This window comes from Balaenoptera borealis, assembly GCF_965194805.1.
Source record: "Balaenoptera borealis genome assembly, chromosome: 2".
NCBI classification, from domain to species: Eukaryota; Metazoa; Chordata; class Mammalia; order Artiodactyla; family Balaenopteridae; genus Balaenoptera; species Balaenoptera borealis.
In genome coordinates this window covers 64,301,988-64,324,460 of record NC_138867.1, presented here as the reverse complement: position 1 = coordinate 64,324,460, position 22,473 = coordinate 64,301,988, and the positions used below count along the sequence as shown (strand labels likewise).

The 22,473-nt window shown below is 41.8% G+C and overlaps 1 protein-coding gene across 1 annotated transcript; it reads right to left on the bottom strand.

Moving 5' to 3' along the window:
* Nucleotides 1-2,057: 2,057 nt before the first annotated feature.
* BHMT (betaine--homocysteine S-methyltransferase) lies at nucleotides 2,058-22,364 on the bottom strand. Its single transcript, XM_082378312.1, has 8 exons — nucleotides 22,235-22,364; nucleotides 18,553-18,685; nucleotides 11,935-12,053; nucleotides 10,404-10,595; nucleotides 9,885-10,032; nucleotides 6,245-6,427; nucleotides 4,566-4,794; nucleotides 2,058-2,821 (listed from the first exon to the last, which is right to left on the bottom strand). The coding sequence occupies exons 1-8, from the start codon at nucleotides 22,265-22,267 to the stop codon at nucleotides 2,638-2,640; spliced, it is 1,221 nt and encodes a 406-aa protein (XP_082234438.1). The 5' UTR covers nucleotides 22,268-22,364; the 3' UTR covers nucleotides 2,058-2,637.
* Between the last annotated feature and the right edge of the window lie 109 nt (nucleotides 22,365-22,473).

Genomic DNA, 22,473 nt, shown 5'->3' with positions numbered 1-22,473 from the left:
ATGTTACAGTTTGTTCTGATGAAATAGCTTGAGTTCAAAGAAAAATAGAGCTCCTCTGGCATTCCCAGCTGGTGCCTTGCTGCCCCCCTCTGGAGAAATTGGGAACTGAAGCTTTTAATCGCTTCCTGTCCAGTTCTGTCTCCGTTAGAGGTCTGCATTGGCTTGGCTCCCTTACTCAAAGGCGCTTTGCTACAGTGTGAATAAGTGTCAGGTCATAAACTGCAAACAGTTTACTCAGTGAGTTTACATCGACTCTGAGGAATGCAGGGATCTCTATTTCCTGGCAGGAGGATGAACTCCTTAGTTTTGTGAACCATCTGTCCTGGTTCCATTCTCCTTCTACCAAGAATCCAAGCTAAAGCCATCTTTCCTGGCAGCCTTGCACTAATAAGAAATCCTTCCTGACTTGGCATCCTGCCTTCGGAATCTTACCCTTAAAAGGGAGAGTTTAGACGCTGGATCTCTAAGGTCTCTCTGGCTCTGATTCCATAAAAATATCTTTACCAGTGAGAAATGTCTGTTTAACACAAGGAAGCTTATAGGTATTGAATGAAATTTCCCTTTTAATGAACAAGATTTCTGGAAATAAAATGAATGCACTTGGTGGAGGGATGAATTTCAAAAAAAATTTTCAAAACATGAAATATGCCACTAGGAGTCACTGTTGACATACAGTTTCATTCCAGTGTACCTTCAGTATGTGTATTTCCTCTTGAGGGAAACATTTTTAAAATCAAAAGGTATAAGAATAATTAGGGGTTACAGTGTTTTGCGTGGCAATGAAAGTTCTGAAAAGAATATTAAAGGGGCATCCATCTTACACAGTAGTAGGTTGAATAAAGGTATCTATTACCTATGAATGAAAGTATTAAATATTGAACCTGATTTGAGAGTGAGAAATGGTAGATAGCAATTGGTAAAAAAAAAAAAAAAAGTGACTTTCACTCTTTTCTTATTTCACCTCAGCCATATGCAACCTCTGAGAGTCATGCTGCTTTGAAAAGAAATTCTGGAAATTCCTTTTCCCTTTAATTATTTATTTATTTATTTTTGACTGTGTTGGGTCTTCGTTTCTGTGCGAGGGCTTTCTCTAGTTGTGGCAAGCGGGGGCCACTCTTCATCGCGGTGCGCGGGCCTCTCACCATTGCGGCCTCTCTAGTTGCGGAGCACAAGCTCCAGACGCGCAGGCTCAGTAGTTATGGCTCACAGGCCCAGCCGCTCCGTGGCACGTGGGATCCTCCCAGACCAGGGCTCGAACCCGTGTCCCCTGCATTGGCAGGCAGATTCTCAACCACTGCGCCACCAGGGAAGCCCCCTTTTCCCTTTAAATACTGCTGCCTTCTCCTTTAAAATTCTAGCATGCTTGTGTCTTTTTAAATAGAAACTGAGTTTACACAAGACTTAGCAAATTATAGAACAGAAATAAGATTCAAATACATCCAAGATAAGTCTCATTGCTCCTTTTATTTTAGTAGCTGAAGAGATTAGAATTTCCAAACAGCTATACCAATCCATGAATGTTTAGAAAGAAGCATGAACTCTTTCCTAATACATTGAGTAGCCATGTTTATTCTAATGCTCTTACTTCAGACTTGAGCTTACTTCTCAGGCTTGAGCTTTCAGCGTAGATACTACCAGGTAAAAATATAGTTCTCAATCTAGGAACCCCGGATAGAGTTTGGAGAATCTCTTTTTCTTTATTATATATATTTTTTAAAGCTACCAAAGTAACACAAGACCATCGCTCCCCAGTCTTACTGACGGGAGGTATTTAGGTGGATCCAGCCTAGAAAAAGATGGAGAGAGCCTGGGTACCAATCCCTTCTCGGCCTCCCCATTGGTCTGAATGCTTCTTAGTGGTAGAAATGGGTCAGAAAAGAGAGGGAACAACTCTGGAACTCTGAGCTTTGAATGTTTACTGATCAGGTCCCATAGGACTGATTTTCTAAGAAGAAACTTAAAGGAATAGCAAAGTCCCCATAGCTGGTGTCCCATAGCAGTGTTTTTCAATCTGTGGGTCAAAACTCATTAATGGGTCATAAAATCAATTTGAGGGGTCTTAACCAGCATAGTATTTTATTAATGAAATAGGACAGAAAGGAATGGAATAAAAAATACCAGAATGGATCACATTTTATTTCAGTGGTTGTACATGTACTTTACTGGGTCATTATATCAATATAAATTGTGTTTCTTATGAAGGGTCATCTTCAGAAGAGCTTGGAAGTCACTTTCCTATAGCACTCTGTCCCCGTCTGGTTGCTGAGCCATTTATGACAGCTCACATCTCATCCTCCTTACTAGCCTGCAAACTTCTTGAAGTGGGACTAATGTCCAAATTACTTTTCCTTGGCCACAGTGATTTCCTTAATACCGTGTACGTGGTGGGTGCTTAGTAAACCTGTTTAATATTTGCTTCTTATTTATTTTGCTTTCAAGTTCTAAATATATACTTTTTTATATTGTCAAGTACTATTTGTAATTGTTTTGTTCAGCTAATATCAATCTTTACCTGTAGGCTGGGGTTCATATAAGCATTGCCTTTTAACCATCTTTTCCTTATTTTTGGAACTGTGGCCCAAACATAGACTTCCAAAACATAGAGGAAGTCACTGAAAATGGGTTCCGCTGAGGCCATTATGCAGATCTGAACTTCTGTTTTTCAAAGAGCTCTCTCAGCTGCTGCTCGGTCGTGGCTTCTTTCTGCTGCATAAGCTCGGCTGTTCCTTTGGTCACTCCCCAGGCATCCGGCTTTGACATAGAAGGGTTGTACGGCCTGCCTGAGGCTATCCGAAGATTCTCCCAGTATTCCTTCCTGGCCCTGGGGGAACAAAACACAGCAGAAAACATAATGTCTCTTATGACCTAGCCTCAGAAGTCAGGAGGACTTCTCCCTGAGCTTCCGTCTCTAGGTCACTGAGCTAAGACACCTCTGTAGAGCTGTCTTTGGGCTTTTGAGAGTGTGTCCATTGAAACACATTTATCTTTTTTTTCAGAATCTGTAGGTCTAAAGTTACTTTGAATTTCTTCTTTTTACATACACATAGGTTCAAAAGCTAAGAGTTTAGAATAGGGACATTTTCTATCCAAATTACCCTACCTCTCCATCCTCACTTTCTGGCACTCTACTTCCTGAGCCAGCTGAGCCCACGTTTGCTGCTCTCCCCAAAGCCAGTGTTACTTCTGCACCTCTCACCCTGAGGATCCCGCCTCTGCCTCCTTTCTATTTCCCTTGTCTCCTAGTTCAGGCCTCGCCATGTTGGGTATCTCCCAGCAGAGATTTCCTCACAGGTTTCCCTGTCTCGGGGCTACTAAATCTTGCAAATCTAACTTTGTCTCGGACCACTTGAGACCCTCCAGGCTCCTCATTGCCTTGGGATGAGGTCATCTAGACCTCATGAGCATGAACAAAGGCCACCTCCTGTTCCTGACCTGTGTCTTTACCAAATTCTGAATCCAATATTCTCAAACTTCTAGTTTCTCAGCACCTTTGTTCTCTTGCCACCTCTCAGTGCTTCCCTCTAGGCTGTTCTCCTGTCTGGCAACCTAATTCGTCCTTCAGAATTCAGCTCTGGTGTTAGCTCTATGAGAAATTCTTCACCAACCTTCCCACCTTTCCCCCTGTGGGCCATTAGTACAGAGTCCACAGCACCTGTGCACATCTTCATCCTTAACTTACCATACCAGTTTGAACTTAGCTGTTTATTTCTCTGCCTGCTAGACTGTTACCTCCTTGGGGACAGGCCTGTGCCTTGTCCAGCGTGCTCCCTCAGCATCCACGACAGTGTCTGACATAGTTGTGCTCAACTAATGTTGGCTGAACAGAGGGAAACTGCTCCCTCTGCTTGGGGTGCATCCTCCGCCCCCTTCTTTATCCCTTGGAAGCCTACTCAGCTCTTCAAAATCCAGCCCCAAAGTCCCTTCTTCTAAATTACCTATGAGGTGGAGATAGTTATTCTCTTCTCTTCATTGTTACTTTTTTATCCATGCCTCTGCTCAAGCAGTTAACTACAGTATAATACATCAGCTTTCTTCTCCATTTTCCCCAGTAGACCGTGAGATTCTCTTAGCCAGGGACCACAGCCTTTCATTTCTATATTCCTAGTGCCCTGCACATCGCCTGATGTGAAACTCTGTTTGTTTATTGTTCCTCTTCCCCACTGGAATGTAAACTCTGTGGGTAAAGACATTTTTTAATCTCATTCACCACTGTCTTCCCAGCTCTAAGGTTCGTGCTTGGCACAGAACAGGCAATTAATATTTGTTGTACTTAAATCCTAACAACGGATTCACTGTTAGTGTCCACCACATGGACGGTGCTTTCCTAGAGTGTGAAATCACATTTCGTTGCAACTTACATTATTTATATTCTATATTCTTAAAGCTTTCCCCAAAAATCACTCCATAAAGCTACGTTATAAACATCTCTGTGAGAGAATTTAAAGAGGATAACTGATTCTTTATCATTACACAGCAAATAGGCTGTACTTTTTGTAATGACCTCATTTGGACATATTCATAATCTAAATGAGTTTGGTTTGGCAAATACAGTTTAAGGTTCTTACCTTGCTCTAATCCAGGGTTTGGTGTGCATGTCCAAACCACTTCCCCAGCTGCCATGTTTTTCTGAAGCTGGTGGCAAAAATCCCCGTTCCGGGGCCAGCTCCTCTGCAATCGCCCTGATGTGGTAGGGCTCAAATCCACAGCACCCACCTATGTACCTGACCCCAAGGTTGTAGGCCTCTCTGGCGTATTTTTGAATATCCCATCTCGTTGCAACTCTGGGCTCCAGTCCTGTAATAAATGACACTCTGCTTAAATTTAAAAAAATATATTCAAAACAAACAGCTATAATAAATGTGTAATTTTCACTAAATGAGTTAGATAACTTGTCAATATTTAGTTCCTAACTCTTAAAAACTATTAGCCATTTTGCATCGACATATCCAATTTTAAATACTGTGACAGCCGGACTTCAAGATGATTCCCAATGATCTCTGCCCTCTGATGTTCTCACCCTTGTGTGGACCCTCCTGTATTATATCAGGTTGGTCTGTGAGACCAATAGAATATGGCAGAAGGGATGGTTTGTGACTTCTGAGGCTAGGTCATATGAGACATTATGTTTTCTGCCTTGTTCTCTCCTGGAACGTTCACCCCAGCTGCGGTGTTGTGAGAACACTCAGATACCACAGTGGAAAGGCCCATGAGCCAAGGAGCTGAGGCCTCCAGTCAACAGACAGCAAAAAACTGACCCTGACTCCCAACAGCCAACTGAGAGAGCCTGCAAGTAGATCCCCCAGCTCCCATCAGGCCTTCAGATGACTATAACCCTTGCTAGAGTTTGGACTGCAACATATTAAGAGACTCTGAGCTAAGCTACTCCCAAATTCATGACCCACAGCAACTTGAGATATAATAAATATTTGTTGTTTAAAGCCACTAAATTTTGCAATAATTTGTTCTACAGCAATAAATACCACAAATGCCTTGCCGTTCTTCTTCCATGGTTCTTCTAGACTGATTATTTTCCAGGGTCCCTCTAGAATATGGGGTAAGGACCTTAGAATGAAATAGGAGGCTGGCCAGGCTCTGGGCCTGCTTACCCGTGGCTTGATTCTCCAGGTAGACTCACCCCCACTTCCCACACATGCTTTATCCCTCTGCCCAGACTGCAAGTATTCCCCCCCTTCATCTGCTTGGTCTCTTCATTCAAATCTGTTACACAGTAACCCAATGATGGTAACTTCCCTCTGCCCCCCAAACTCAGATATTGCTAGAATATCTGAGCAACATTCAGAATAGGAGAAAAGTATCTCGGCAATAACCTGGTCTAAACTACTTATTTTTTCTGATGAGAAAATTAAGATCTGGGAGAACTAAGAAATTTTGCTAAGGTTCTGCAACTTAGCAACAGAGCTGGAACCAGAAACAGAATCTTCGCTGATCCTACCCAGGAGGGCATCCTTTTTGCCAACTCCAGGTATGACGAATTGGTTGTCTGCCTAGGTGTTGACTCACCTTTGATTTTACATTTAAGTTCAGAGGTCTTTTTTGCTTGCCGGTCCTGTCTTTTCCTAATGTCTAATTTAAAAGTTTTTGGGTTGCAAGGAGAGAAGCTGGGGGCAAGAGATGAGGAGATATGCAGCCATTACTTTACATGATAAAGCTCTATGGCTAGAGATTTCTTTGGAATTTGTCAAACATAAAGACCCTGAGATGATTTATAAAACGTCTGTCTTACCAAAGGGGAATTCTGGCAGGTCGATAAATCCCTGTTTGCCGCAGTCGGGAGTGTGGTAGGCCAAGGGCTGACTCATCAGGTGGGCTTTCAGTCCCACGGCCTCCAAGCCTTCTTTCATGAGCTTCACTGTTTGTAAGCTAGTTGTGAGATCAAAATGGCAGTTCACGCCAACGATGGAAGCTCCTGCAAGTGGGAAGAACATTTGAGCTTTAGGGATTCACCAGGTACCAGTGGGCCCAACTCTCCTCTCACTCAGGGAGGTTTTATTTGGAATGGTGAATTGGAAATATGGCACTGGGTCCCTGCAAACTTATCTTACCCTTGGGCAAGAATGATTAGTAACAGGCACCAAGTGCTTTCTGCGAACAGTGCTTTGAAGAGTCAGATATAATTGAAGTGTCGTTTATGCACACTTGGTTGTCCATCTTTTTTTGAAAAAAATAATCATTATTAGAAGTTTTTTTAACTTCAAATTTTAGTAGTTGTTTAAAAAAAATCATTATTGGAGTGTTCTTTAACTTCAAATTTTAGTAGTCATTTTTTCAATCTTTGACATTATATTTGCAAAGCATGATAATTTTTCACGACTCCCAGCTTCCCCATGGCACCTGTGGTTACCATACCACTCATCTGAGGAATAAGTCAATGTTTCCTTTTATCAGGCCAATTTAATAATATTATTAAGTTTCTTGGGCATAGCAGCAGAATGTAATTTAGGAAAAGGTTTTCTGAAACTTTCATACAAGTGAAATCATATAGTATGTGTCCTTTCCTGACTGGCTTATTTCACTTAGTACAATGTTTTCAAGGTTCATCCCTGTTGAAGCATGTGTCAGAATTTCATTCCTTTTTATGGCTGAATGATATTCCATTGTGTGTACGTACCACATTTTGCTTATCCATTCATTAGTTGGACACTTGGGTTGTCCTCCAAAAAGGACTTTTTTGATGAACTCGTGGCCTAGGATTTTGTAGCTGGGATATAGAGATGCCAATAACAAGGAAAGGAAAGGTTCTCATTCTGGCCACAATGAGAGCGGCACAAGGTCCAGATTCCAGGAGCAGCAGAGCTGACGCTACACGCTGTGACCTGCAGTGTTCAGTGGCAGGCATCTTAGCGGTCCTCACTGGCCTCGGCCTGCAGTTCACTCTTCATTTTTGTTCCAATCTGGCCTCACTCCCCGTCATTCCTCTGAATCAGTTTTTGTTAAGGGCACCAATGACCTCAATCTTGCCAAATCTAGTAGTCGCTTCTCTCTTCTCATCTTACTCAACGTCTCGGCAGCATTCAACCTCGTGGCGCTCTCTCCGTCATCAATACTCCCCTTCTCTTGGCTTCTGAGAACTTCCCCCACTCTCTGAGAGTTGCTCCTGCCTCCCTGGCTGCTTTTTTTTTTTTTTTGAGTGTTGTGTGCTGACCCCTCCTCAAGGCTAAACCTTTCAGTCCTGCAGTGTCCCAGGATGCCACTGAGCCATCTTCTCTTCTGCATCTACACTTCCTTTTCAGCCCCAGGCTCTCAATACCATCTATATCCAGACCTCTCCCAAGCTTCTCTCTCTAACCCTGACCTTTCCACTGGGTTCCAGACTGGTATATTCAACAGCTTACTGAACAGGGTCACTTGGATCTTGACTACCTTTTTCTTTTTCTTCTTTTCTCTTTCTTTCTTTCTTTCTTTCCCTTTCTTTTCCTCCCTCCCCCCCTCCCTTCCTCCCTTCCTTCTTTCCTTCCTTCCTTCCTGGTGTTCTGCAGCCACAGTTTCTCTTTCCTTGGTAGATATCATTACATTAATGAAGTAATCATATTTTGGCTATTTATTGGATGTCTATTAGGTATAAAGGTCCTTGTAAGGGGTTTTAGAGAAATATAAATAAAGGACACCAAAGATTTTATAATTTAGCACAGGGCTTCCCAAGGTTTGCTCTATGAAAACAAGGTTCTATGATCAATTAAATTGGGCAGTAGTTATTTACTGTAGTCCCTTCTTGGAGACTGCCAGTATGCACGAACACGTCAAAGCCTCTGAGAAGTTCTGCAGTCAAGAGGCTGCTTAACTTGGCTTAACACAGCATTTTCTATCTGTGTGTAACTGCAGAACCCTATTAACAGTCTCACAGATTAGAAAATGTCATCTGAGGATACGCTAAATGTGCGACACAGCTGCTGAGAGGAGGAAGTGATTATTTGGGGTAGGGATGACGATGTAAGGGCACATGGAAGTTGAACTAACATTGGAAGTTGGACTAGATTTGTGAGATGGATATTGACTAAGGACCCATCATGTGCTGGGTGCTGTGCTGGGCACATGGTACTCAGTGCTGAGCCCAGCAGACATAGTCTCTGCCCTCTGGGATTTTACAATCAAGTGAGAGAGCCAGACATTCAAGACATAAACTAAAGAGATAACTGGGGAGTTCTGTGAAGGATATAAACAGGGTAGAGTGAGGTCAAGCACTGTGGCCACTCACTCTGAACAGACTGTCAGGGGAAGGAGTAGATGCAGGCGAAGAATCCCTGCCATTTAACAGTTGGGATGATGAGGGCCTCCTCTGATCATTGTGAAACATATTAATTTGGTTTCTCCCCCCATTTTTAATATGTATAATAAAAAATTAGGATTCTACAATGTCATTCCTAAACCTAAATAATTATTATTAGTGATGAGTATGAAGTGACTTTCATGAAATATTAAGAGTTGGATAAAGATGAGAAATTATACAATCAGCCAATCAAAATCTCTGTTCCACAGAGTCAGTCAGACTCTTCCACGGACACTGTGTTATTCCTCAGGTTGAAAATGAGGCAGCTTTGAAAACAGTCTGTGAATTTTCCCTAATTGAAATGCAACCCAATATTAGGAATGGAAATTATATAAAAAGATAAATTAGGTGCTCAGTGTCTCATATCAAAGGATTTTTAAATTTATTATGCCAATTACAAAAAGTAAAGCATACCAGTAATTTATGAGAATGGAAAAACTTTGGCAAAGAGGGCAACTGACTTAAAAGTTATTAATGTCTAAAGACCTCAACTTCAGATAATTTAAAATAAAACATAATTTTTCCTAATGTTCCTTTTGATTTACTAAAATTCTTCTCATTTCCAGGTGTTAAACCTTCAGCGTAGGTCTAATTGCCCATTTCAAAAGGCTGGTATGTGTGTGTATGTATTTTTTTTAACATTTTTTTCTCTTTGGGACTCAATAATGATATTATAGATATTCCTAAGAAAGTAAATTAATGGTTTTCCTGTAACAAAAGTAGTATATAGTGATTCATAGATGGACCTGCATTTGTATGTCATTTAAAAGACACAGTAGGGGCTTCCCTGGTGGCGCAGTGGTTGAGAATCTGCCTGCCAATGCAGGGGACACGGGTTCGAGCCCTGGTCTGGGAAGATCCCACATGCCGCGGAGCAACTGGGCCCGTGAGCCACAATTACTGAGCCTGCGCGTCTGGAGCCTGTGCTCCGCAACAAGAGAGGACGCAATAGTGAGAGGCCCGCGCACCGCGATGAAGAGTGGCCCCCGCTTGCCGCAACTAGAGAAAGCCCTTGCACAGAAACGAAGACCCAACACAGACAAAAAAAAAAAAAAAAAAAAGACACACTAATTGCAAACTGGTCAGAACGCATCATCACCTGCTTTAACCAGACGCACTGCACACTCGCCAGGGGCCACGCCATGCAAATCTCCCTCTGGGCCGATGCACATGGTCGCTGCCACCGGTTTCCCAGATGCTTTCAAGGCTTCAACTGCCCATACAGCCTCTTCAACGTGTTCAAAATACTGAAATAAGTTAAAGTCAAGATACTTTTAATCTTGTTTCTTCCCAAATAATTTGAAAACTTATCCTACTGCATATTAACTTAATTATCCCCAGATGGGTGTTTTTCAAACTCTGAGTTGTGACCCATTAACATTTTTAAAACAGAATAGAATGGTGATTTCTGCGACTTACAGTCCAAAGGTTTGAAGAACACTATGTTACATAACTGAATCACATTTAGTTGAAGCCCTAAATTGGAAAAACATTTCAAAACTAAATATTACAGCTACTAGTCATGACTGGTACCTAACCCCACATGGTCCTCATGAGAGTAAAAGGCAGAGAAAATGTCCTAAGTGTCCTCGTCTCATCTTAGATCGTATCTGTTTACCTCTGCGATCAAAAAGTCCACATTCTTCCTCATGAAGACCTCTAACTGTTGCTGGAAGACTTTTTTGACTTCAGTTTCTCTCTTGCAGCTAAGGTACGAAGGTGTCTGGCTCACGCCTCCTGCCACCAAGGCGTCTCCCTCATCAGCCACTTGCCGGGCAATATCACAAGCAGCTTCATTGACTTTCTGCCCCTAAAATGGATGAATTTATGATACATCTACATTTTCATGTGAAATTGAAGCAAAATTGTTATTCAAATGTCCATATCTCAGTTGTATGTTACAATAGTGATTTTATTCCAGAAAAAGACAGTGATGGAATAGTTCAATGCTTTATGGAGTTGAGCAATTTGCAGTAACAACACTGCCAATAACAGTGATTAAAAAAAAAAATCTAATGATGGTATTTAGGATATTACATTATACCAAAGATCTGTGAGAGGGTAAAAGTCTTTACATGAAAGGATCCGGTATCCTCCAATGCCTAAGCTGCACTTAGAAGAATACCTAGCAAATAGTGGTGATGATGATAATGATTTGCTTTTATGATTAATAAGAATAAAATTCAATTTAAACTACTACAGAATTCATGACTTTTTGTCATTATGTATTTTCTCAACAGATACACGTATCACAAGTAAGGTCTTTTCTAATTATTTAGACAATAAAAATTGATGCTTGTCCTCGAAAAACCCCAGTACTATAGATCACACAGACTCATGTAATTTTAGAATTCCTTTTTCATTTTAGAGATGAAGAAATTGCTGATTTGATGGGATAAGTAAATGGTTTGCCCAACATCACACAGTTGATTGTAGCTGAGCCTGGAAGATTCTAGGTTCACTGACTCCTAGCATATATGACCTTTCTCCTATACTGTGTCACATTAAAAAATTGTAAAGATGTAAGAGTTTCAGACTTCCCTGGTGGCTCAGTGGTTAAGAATCCGCCTGCCAATGCAGGGGACACGGGTTCGAGCCCTGGTCCGGAAAGATCCCACATGCCGCAGAGCAACTAAGCCCACGACCCACAACTACTGAGCTTGTGTGTCACAACTACTGAAGCCCGCGCGCCTAGAGCCCGTGCTCCACAACAAAGAGAAGCCACTGCAATGAGAAGCCTGCGCACTGCAGCAAAGAGTAGCCCATGCTCGCCGCCACTAGAGAAAGCCCGCGGGCAGCAACGAAGACCCAACGCAGCCAAAAATAAAATAAATAAATCAATAAATAAAATTTATTTTAAAAAAAGATGTAAGAGTTTGTAAGGATACTCATTCAGCAACTTAGTCAACAGACTGAGAGAATCATTAATAGTTAAATACTTCTTTGATCTGCTTCATTAAATGCCTTTCTGTTAATTTGGGGGACGCTAGCTAAAACCTAAGAATATTATTCACACATACCTCGTTTCTGTATTGTTTAAAACAAAACAGAACTCTAAAGAGGCTCAACACTTTTCTCTCTGAGAGCTTTGGTAATGACACGCGTGTCTACTGTGTCCTTCTAAGAGTGCCAAGTATGGTGTTACTCACGGATATTTTCTCTGCAACATAGTTTCCCCTGTTCTCCAGCTTGTCTTCACTGGCGTAGAAGGTGAAGGTCTGCATGACATTCGATCCAGCTCTGAGGAATTCTCGATGAAGCTGGCGAACTGGGAGATTGAATGAGGGAAATGTATTCATTGTTAACAGTTTATTAGTCTGTGATGCTTTCAAAAGGCTCTCAGACAAACAAATATGAAAATATCTGTTTAAATTCCTGGTTGCCTGGCATTTGCTCATCCTGGGGGCTAATGAGAGGTGGATCTGGAGTCTCTTGCCAGGAGGAAGAGATTATCTCTGCCATGGATGTGGGGTGAAGGGAAGAGGGAGGTCCCACAGAGGAGGAATCATCTCAGTGCTTTTGCCAGGCAGAGAAGATGGGGAAGGGCATTCCCTATAGAGGGAACAGCCTGAGCAAAGACAAGGAGGCAAGAAAAGTCTTGGCATTTGGGGGAGTGACAAGCAGTCTGAGTGGCCGGAGTTGAGGATATGCTGGAGAAGTGGTGGGAGATGCACTTGGAAAGGCGGGCTGTCAGGTAGAGTGTAAAACAGCCTAGCACATCATCCCAAGGAGTCTAGGCGCCAGACCACAGGTATCAGTGTTTGTGTTTTTGTTTTGTTTTTTAATTTATTTTATTTATGTATTTTTGGCTGCGTTGGGTCTTTGCTGCTGCACGCAGGGTTTCTCTAGTTGCGGCAAACAGGGGCTACTCTTCGCTGCGGTGCACGGGCTTCTCACTGCAGTGGCTTCTCTTGTTGCAGAGCACAGGCTCTAGGCGCACAGGCTTCAGTAGTTGTGACATGTGGACTCAGTAGTTATGGCTCACAGGCTCTAGAGCACAGGCTCAGTAGTTGTGGCGCACGGGCTTATTTGCTCCACGGCATGTGGGATCCTCCCGGACCAGGGATCAAACCAGGGTCCCCTGCATTGGCAGGCGGATTCTCAACCACTGCACCACCAGGGAAGCCCAACTCAGTGTTTTTGAAAGATAATTCTGGTAGTAGAGTGAAATAAGTGTTGGAGAAATGTTCGCAATCTAGGTTCATGGGTGAATACCATGTGGCGAAGCTTTCATTGGCTGGAGGAAATATGGTGGGAGATTTCTTTCTTTCTTTTTTTTTTTTTTCCATATAATCAAATGTATGCAATTTAAAGAGTTATCCTTTGCTCTAAAATAGTGGTCCTAAACCTTGGTTGCCCATTAGATATCCTGCAAGCTTTTCAAAAATTATGAATGTTAGTGTCAAATCCACATATATTCTAATTTAATTGGTTTGGGGTAAGGCACAAGCAAGTTTTTTTAAAGGTTTCCCAACTGATTCTTATTTTCAGTTTTGTTGAGAATCACCATTCTAAGAGAGCAGGAGAATGTTTCTTTTATAAAATTATAGTGAGACTTAGATGGTGTTTTGTTTTTGTCAGGAGAAATGACTGGACAGAGTAAGAAATCAACAGTCATATATCGAACCCTAAAATTTATTTTGAAATTTCAGAGACCTATAAAATCTGCAGGTCTGGGAACAACTACATTAGGCGCTAGGAAATTATTAGGACACTGGTGTTCTTAGCCCTTCAGAGGCTAAGACTGGAGATTAGTCTGGCATCTTTGCAACCCAGATGCCTAGTAGAGTGCCAAGAACATAGGAAGCTCAGTTTTTGTTCATAAATGGACAAAAAGGTGAGGCCAAAAAAGCTTTTGAATTTCAGAGAATGGATTTCTAAGCTTGAAGCCAAATCTCTGCTTTTAAAATCATGGAACCTTTCGTTCTCAGTGGGAACTTAAAAGCATGCCTAAATTAGGGGGTTTCAAAGTTGTTTTAATTAGCAGCAGAATCAACTGAAAACCCTTATATACAGTCAATCAGATAAACACAGAGTGCTAAGGTTGGAGCAAGGGAGAAGGGACTACAGACTTGGTATCTGGGACAGAATGGTTTATGAATAAGAAGTCCACCCAGCTGGCCCTTTGATGGATTTCCAGAGACTGTAAAAAAAAAAAAAAAAAAAAAGCAAAAACCCTGGAATGGTGTGCAAATTGTTTGCATGTATGTACATTGTATAGTGCTCAGAGGGTCTATAATCTTTTATCAGATTTTTTTCAGAGGACAGTGAATCAGAAAGGTGAAGACAAGTTTTCACTCTTAATAGATTTGATTATTCCATCATGCTTCTTAAAAATGCCATGCTTCTCAAAGTGTGACCCTACTAGACTCGCTTGGGGACAATTAAAAATTCAGATTCCTCAAACCCCTCCAGACCCAGGGAAACTGAATTCATCGCCAAATTCAAAGCTGATTCCACTGAGTGCAAGAACCACAACTTTTGGCATAAATTTTAGTAGGAGAGTTAGTCTGGTAATTTCTGAATATTCTTTCAATTTCTATTTTCTGTTTCCTCCCATCATAACACTATGAGTCTTCATCCTCTAACCAACAATAGGGTATGACTGGTTCCTACGACAATGATACAACTTATGCTAATTAATTATATTCATTTTATGGCTTTACACTCTTCATTATACTAGTTTTATTTTAGCATCACAGAAGCTAAATATTACCAACTTATGTGTGTGTGTGTGTGTGTGTGTGTGTGTATATATGTATAAAACATATGACCTAGACATATATGTACAGAGTATAGATATTACCTTGTACATTTACTTGAGAAATGCAAGTCTTTGAAATTCCACAGCAAACTCTAAAAGGTTAAATAAAAATTTGCAGTATTTCTTCAGTGGGATAATAAATTTGCAGTAAAATCATTCGGCAGCAAAATGTCACCTGAACTAATGTGAGGATATTTATAATTGTATCCTATTTAGTGTGGGTAGTCATATATTTTGATGCAAAAAGAGTATTAATGTGTAAAAGAGTATTAGTGTGTTTGATGGGGCGTAGGGGAGCACTTCAGACCCTAATAAGAGCATTATGCAATATGTAGCATATGTAATGTATTAACTTTCTAAAATTCCCACAAATTCTGGATTCTAAGATGCATTTGGCCCCAAAAGGGCTTGGATAAGGAATTGCAGACCTGTAGCATAACCTTCCCTTTCTCACTGCTTCCAGCACTAAAAAGTCAAGTCCAGGCACCAGTCCTACAAAAGTGTTTTGGGTGCCGTCCAGTCTACAGGGAAACTTTTCAGGGTCTATATGAATTCTAGTTATTACCCAGTCAAAATTAGAAAAGCACCTGCAAAAACAAATTCATTTGCATAAAGTAGCATGACAATGACCACCGCTCTCATTTAGAGCATGAATGTTTTAAATACATTTCACCGCCCCCCACCCCAGAAAAGGTTAAAAACATCCAAGGTCGTATGAAATGGTTCTTTGAAGATAAGTTACAAGCAGATTTGTCTTTTCTGATGCGTCCTGTAGTCCACTGTGGTTGACAGAGTTTGAACTAGGCACTGGCAGAGCTGAATATAGGGGATTTCAGTCTGTAGCAGAAAGGATTAAACCTAATGACTCAGTATCATGGAGTTTTCATTAATTCTTGAAAAGCAAGGAGCTCCCAGAAGAAAAAGTGGAGCAAATGCTCAATGAATTTAAATAAGCTCAAAATATTCAAGACACAAATGGCCAAGAGATCAAATGTGCTGTTTCTGCATTAATAAAATCAAAGAAAATCGGTATCAGAGCAGATTCTCTTGAGCTCCTCTAATGTGTGACTTTAAAAAAGTAAACGTGACTAACAAAATTGAAATTTCCAGTTTAAACAACAGTCTTATTTTGTTTCCATGGCAGAGTTTGGGCAAAGGTAGTTTATCGTTAATGTCAGTTTGGCCCAAGAAATATTTCACTCTGAGTTTAACCCAGCAAGCAGACCTTAAGAAACAAACCATAGATATATTAGAAATCGTTACTCTCAGGTCTTAATTATGCCATTGTGTTCCTTACATCCCTTCAATACAATGCTTCTGAAGGTGGGGTTTACTTTGACATCATTTGGAGACAAGTATTATAAATATGCAGGTTCCTGGACCCATCACAGACCTAATGAAACCAAATCTATAAGTGGGGCCTGGGAATTTATTATTTTTAACAAACTCTGCTGGTGAAACTAAAATTTGAGAACTCTTGTTGGTTTAGCTTCCAAAGCTTACTAATTTCATTTTTTTTAAGGGTACAACACAGTATTATTTCTACTTTTATTTGGAAATATAAAAGTTGCATACATTTGCTAGGTTTCATAGTGTGACTATGGCTCTTTTACTTTGGATACTTTTTAGGGACAGTGTGATTTGAATACATTTCTGTACTTCTCTAGCAGTAATAGATTAATACAACCAAGAATATTATCAAGAGAGGAAGCAACTCACTCAAGTTAATAACAATAGCGAATAGTTGTAGTGTTTAACATGAGCCAGGCACTCTTTTGAACACTGCACATATAATTTATTTAATCCTCATAACAACTTTATGAGGTAGATATCAATATTATCTCGGTTTTCTTAGCTAAGTAATTTCCCCAAGGCCACACAGCCTAGTGGCTGTGTCAGGATCTGATCCAGTTTGTCTGGATCCAGAGTCCGTACTGGATCTCAAAGCTGTACTGTCTCTCAGTTTATGTTCTTCGTTAGTTTCCATCCTGCATCACTGAGTTCATTGGAATATGCTCTTCTTTAACATAAAAAACATCTGTTTATTATCTTATACAATATTCACAAGAACTCTGGTTTCCTCTGAAAGATTTAAATTCTTTCAAAGTATTGGCTGCTGATGGCTCCTGGCTGAGACCCTTCCTAGGAAGTGCCCTAGGCCAAAGGGCACTCCTTTGCCCAGGATTAAGCCCTCTCCTGGAGGAGGGGAGGGCTGACAGCTTGTGCGCAGGGCTTGGTCTGTTAGTAGGGGGAAAACACAAAGACCTAGCCCCCTTGCCTCAATTTGGAACAACTCTGAGGGGCCTGTGCAATTCCAGAGCTCCCTGAGAGATTGGCTGGGCTCTCTGTTACAGCTCTTCACAGCTCAGTTCCGGTTCCTCCCTTTGCCCAGTCCTGCTTCCCTCACTCCCTTAGTTCACTCCCAAGAGTAGAACTCTTGGGCACAACTCTCTACTTCATCATGTGTTTTCTGAGTGGTCTGACCTGCAAGAGTTGAAGCCAGAACTAGTCATAGGAAATAACTCTGAAGGCATCATTTTAGAGTCAGATCTCCTTCTGACTAGCTAGTAATGAGCACCCACACATCACAGGTGATGGAGCTCCCAGTATGCTCTAGGGGTGCAACTATTAAAACTTCAACCTGTAGTGAACTAGGATGAGATGCCCTTGGAAGGGAATGCACTTGCCGGTACACTATCTGAGATGTTTGAGAGGTTCAGGGGAAGTAGTAACTATAAGGACTCCGGAATTAGATGGCTATTTTTGGGTACCACCAAAGTAGTGGAGAAAGACAATGAAAGGCTACAGGTGAGTCATCACCGATTTCAGGCAATGTGTGAAAGTCTGAGGATCTTCTGGGTGGTATGTAAAGAGACTCAGTTCCTGTTGCTAGAGAACAGAAAAACTGAGGCTCTGGCCCAGGACTAAATTACATAGGGAGCAGAGTTCCAAAGTTCCAGAGTTCTCAACTGGGAAAGCATTCTATTGCCAAAAGTTAGGGTCTGATTAGGAAGAAATGGGACCCTCAGATCTGGAATAAAGACATATGGGTGGATTAACCCATCAGCCTTGAAAACCTGCATCCCTCAGAACTCCATGGGCCTGCAAAAGTGGCCCATTCCTCCCTTTTAAAGATTAAATCTTCGCTATTGCTTGAGGATGATACAGAGGCCTTAAAAGACAGCATTTATCCCCTTCAGATTGCATCCTACCTGCCCTCCTGTCCATAAAAGATTTGTGGTCAAAAGAGTAAAGTGAGAATAAGGTTTGTGGGTGCAGGTGCTGATTAGGTAGGTAGTTGAACAGGGTGGAGCTAGTATACAATGAATTTAACTAGTTGGCGGATACATAATGGAAGAGGGCTTATCTGCAAGATGGTGATTGATGCTGTATCATGGAACTTACAGTGGGTTAAGGAGGGAAGGTGGACTTGTGGGGGAGAATGGCTAAAACACACTAAAATGATAGAGCCAGGGTCATGATGAGATTGAAGAATAGGAGCACTAGAGAAAGTGAGCAGTAAAGATAGGAGGGGGTGGTCAGAGAATGTGGTTATTTGTCCTTGAGATTTCAGAGGTGGACAGCTATTGGCGATGGTGAGGTCTAGGAGAGGGTTGCTAAGGTGGGAATGGAGGAAAAGTTTGCTGGAGATGAGGAGGAGATCAAGGCACTAACAGGAAGAGTGCTGGATGGATCACATGTATGGGTGTTGAAGTCAACTAGAGTGTTGAAGAAGGGAGGGGCAGAGAAAGGCAGTGAGCCAGGTTCTAGACTCATCTAGAGTGAGGACCAGGGAACAAGAGGTAGATATAGGTGACAGCAACAGGCCATTGGTACTTACCCAACAGGCAAATCTGTACTTATGTACCTAGCACAGTGCCCAGCAGGCAATAATAAATATTTGGATACCACGGCATGAATGTATCTGTTTGATGGCATGCTTCTAGACTTGGGTCAACATAGTGGTCTTTTATGAGAGCTTAGAATATAGCTGTGCACCAACCTGCTTCTGGGTGTTCCACAGCAGCTTCTGGGGTCCAGGGCCCTGCCTTCACATAGCCCCTCTTCTCCAGTGCAAAGACAAAACCTCCATCTCCAATCACGACCTCTCCAGAGTTTAACCGTTCTAGGATGCCCTAAAATTACAGAAGAGGAGGAAGAAAAGTTGTTACTTGAATTTTTAAGACAATTTTCTACCTTTAGAACTTTTGCTATCATATTCTTGAGAAGTATGATTTCTTTAGAATTCTCAGAAAATATATATTTTATTCAGAAATTTGTGACTATAAGGAGAATCACCAGAATGCTAATATATTGAAAGTTTGTGTATCCATGTGTATGTGACAGGGATGGGGTCTTTCAGAACACATTAAAGAGTATTTGAAGAGTATTGTGGGAGGATATTATGTTTGAATAAATATCTTCAGAGGGATTAAATGAAAAGATTTTGTTGTAAAGCCTCAAATAAATACTTAAGCACACCTTCTTAAAATGGTGATTGTTAGTCTTTCTTCTTATTCTATCAATAAACTAAAGAGAGGATTGTATTTTATAAAGAAGTTGAAGTGGCATACAGTGCTATTAAGGCATTTAGAGACTGAAAAGTCAAAAGATATTTGGTGAAGACAGAAGGAAGGAGATACTACCACAAAGATGGCCAAATCAATACCTCCATACCTATTCCATTTACAGTACTATGCAGTAATTACCCTGGTGTTAATAGAGAAATTTTGAACTTAATATTTTTAAAGGGCTTTGTAAATTAGAAAGTAATTTTCTAGTGTAACCATTTTTTTTTTAATTTCAAAAAATCATAGCCTTTAAAAATAAAAGGTACCCTAATTCAATTTAGGTCACTCTGATTTTACAAATAAAGAATTAAGGTCCAGAGTCTCTGAGTAATTTATACACGGTCTCCCAGGTGCAGTGTATAGGGCCTCCTGATTCTTTTATCCTTCAGTGGTATCTAGATTTGATTTTAAATGGGGGTGGGGAGGGTGAGATAGCCCTGCAAAGGCCATGTAAGTAATAACTTGGAATGTACTTACCTGTTGCGTTCCATTTGTTACTAATAATGGTTGACAAAACAAATGCTGATATAACAAGGGTTACAAATTCTGTGAGAGACATTCGTAGGCTTTTCTATCTTAGGTCCTCACCAACTTCTGCCTCTCTCCCACACCATTTCGACAACTGGTGCTTGGAGAAAAGAAACATCTGACATTTCTACCTTAAAGCAGTAAAATAGGAGGACTATGCTATATATTCCCGAATAGCCCTTCCATATAGAAAAAATGTCAAGTATACAAGTCCATGAGATAACAAATACAAAAATATAGAATTGATCACATGTAATTTTGAAATCCAAATACCTGTCATGATTACAGTGTGTCTAAATGTCACATTTTAGATTGACACATATACACTAATATGTATAAAACAGATAACTAATAAGAACCTGCTGTATAAAAAAATAGATAAAATAAAATTCCAAAAAAAAGTCACATTTTAAAGCTACAACTTTGATCGTTAGGACCCAATTAACAAGAAAAATAGATATATTGCTAGTCGGTGCAGTTGTATAAAAACATGAACAACAGTCAAATAAATGAGATATGACTGGCTACTAATTTTCATTTGGGTGAAATAATTCATGATATTTTGTTCAGTCACCTAGCAACTCTCATCGGACTCTTGTGTGTGTTTTCAAACTTCAGTAGCACAACACTTAAATGCACAGCATAGCTAAGAATCTGATATTTGGTGGCAGAGTGGCTAGTGGTGATTCAATTACCATGCTGTACATTAGTTTATTGAACAATTACATCAGGAAGAACACTCTCTTAGATTCTACTGCATTTTTAAATTACCTGAACTTCAGACTTTTTTGTTCCTAAGCTAAGTGGCTTTTTTTTTTAATGGAATGTGCTATGAGAAAATGTCAAGATATTGTTTGTGAAAAAGTGTTGCAAAGGAATATGTGTAATATCAGACTTTTTGTTTAAAAAGTACATATTTGCCTAGACAATAAACTAGCAGAATATACAGCAAAATGTAGCAGACACTGTTCTTAGTGTTTTTCCTAGTTGTTTACAATGAACATGTGTTAGTTTTGTAACATATGTTTTAATTTTAATCAGAAGTATAGAAGTATTTTTGTCCATATTTTAACAGTGACATAGGCATGGAAACAAGGTTGCCAAAGAAACTTTTTTTTTTCTTCCCATCTTATGTCCATCTGTTGCTAAAATAATCCTTTAAAATGTTTCATTTTGTGAGTTTGAGTCTGGGCAAGTGGATTAGGATTTATGGCAATGTAAATCAGGCCAAACCAAAAAGAAAAAATTTTAATCTCTATGGGAATCATCCTTTCCAGCCTACATCAACTATTCCTTTAGTAGATGTATGGATTGGCAAAATTCTCCACCTAACTGAACAGGTGACAGCCTATAATCGATTGCCATCTCAGCATCTTAAATCCTGGGACTGGATTGGCATTTAAAAAATTTAATTGAATTAATTTTTTCCCTTGTGTGGAGGTCTTTTTAATTTGAGGCAGGGTCATCCCTTTAGAAACTAGGTGCAGCCCATTTCTAAAGGGATGGCTGGCAATGAATTTGGGAGGTGGCCCTGCCCCCATGGTCCTTACAGCTGCAGGAGTACAGTCGGCCTGGCCCTGTCTCCTTCGCTGCCATTCCCTGGGCCTCTGTCTGCCAGGCATGGAGTTGGGTGCTCTGACACCCAAGGGGCAAGCACATTCCCTACTCCCTCCGTCCTTCTCTTCCCACTCCTAACCATAGTCCTACTATCAGTGCATCCATCCATCCATTCATCCATCCATCTCCGCCCCCCGCCCTCCCCCCTCCCCCCCCACCCCCGTAACTAGACGAAGGCCCACAATCTGGACTGAAACACTCGTCCCCAGGGAAGGGCGGGCTTGTTACTGGATTTTTATTTTTAAAACTTATTAACAGTCCTTCCTCAATATCTTACGGCCATTGTGCTTAATTTTTCTGAAACTGTCTTTTCGAGGCCCTCACGGTGCACTGTTCTGTGATCGCTGAAACCAAACTGCGGGATGAAAACTTACATCAACCAGACAACGCCAGAGCCTTAGGGCTGCGGCGGGGTGGGCTGGTGCGTGCAGCGAGAACCCTGCAAGGTAGGGGCCCTGAGACACTAGGCGCCTGTGAGGGCGCGGCGTGAAACGGTGGGAGCCCGGGCGCGCGCCTCCCTGCCCTGCAAGCGCGGGGCGTCAAGGGGCGAGAGCGGGGGCACGGACACAGACCCCAGAGGAGCCCGGGGCACGCAGCAGGGCGACCCCGAGTCCCACCGCCGTGGGGCAGGGAAGTCGCACCTGTGGGTCTAGGAGCCGCATCTTGGGGGAGTGCTCTGGTCTTGGGGTGCGGGACTCAGAAGACGTTGGGAGTCTCAGCGCTTTGGGGGCGCTCTGAAGTTGGGGGTCACATAGTTCTAGAGGGCGCTCTGGTCAGGGGGCAGGAGTGGGGACTCAGGCGCCTTGGGGTCCTGCAGCAGAAGTTCTGGGGGGCCTTCTGGTCACAGTCAGGCTCTAAGGGCTCCTCTGCGCTCCCCGCGACTGAGATGCGATGCGGGACTGGTTTGTGGATCGAAACTCAGAGCTTTGGCCGGGATGGACAGCGCCCTTGGGTCCCCTGCAGACTCACCTTTTTGGCCTTTTTGCCCCCAACTGGTGCCATCTTCGTGGCGTCCCGGACAGACGGTACTTAACACGGATGAGGACCGGAGAGGTGAGCGTTTTCCCCTGCGAAGCCCGGAGCTGCACGGCGGCTGCAGCCGGGCTCTTTATACCCGCTGCTCCCGCGGGGTGGGTTTCCCCACCCCCGGTGCGGTCCAACGCGGGCCTCGGGCGGGGAACACGCCCACCAGCCCTTGATCCCGGCCT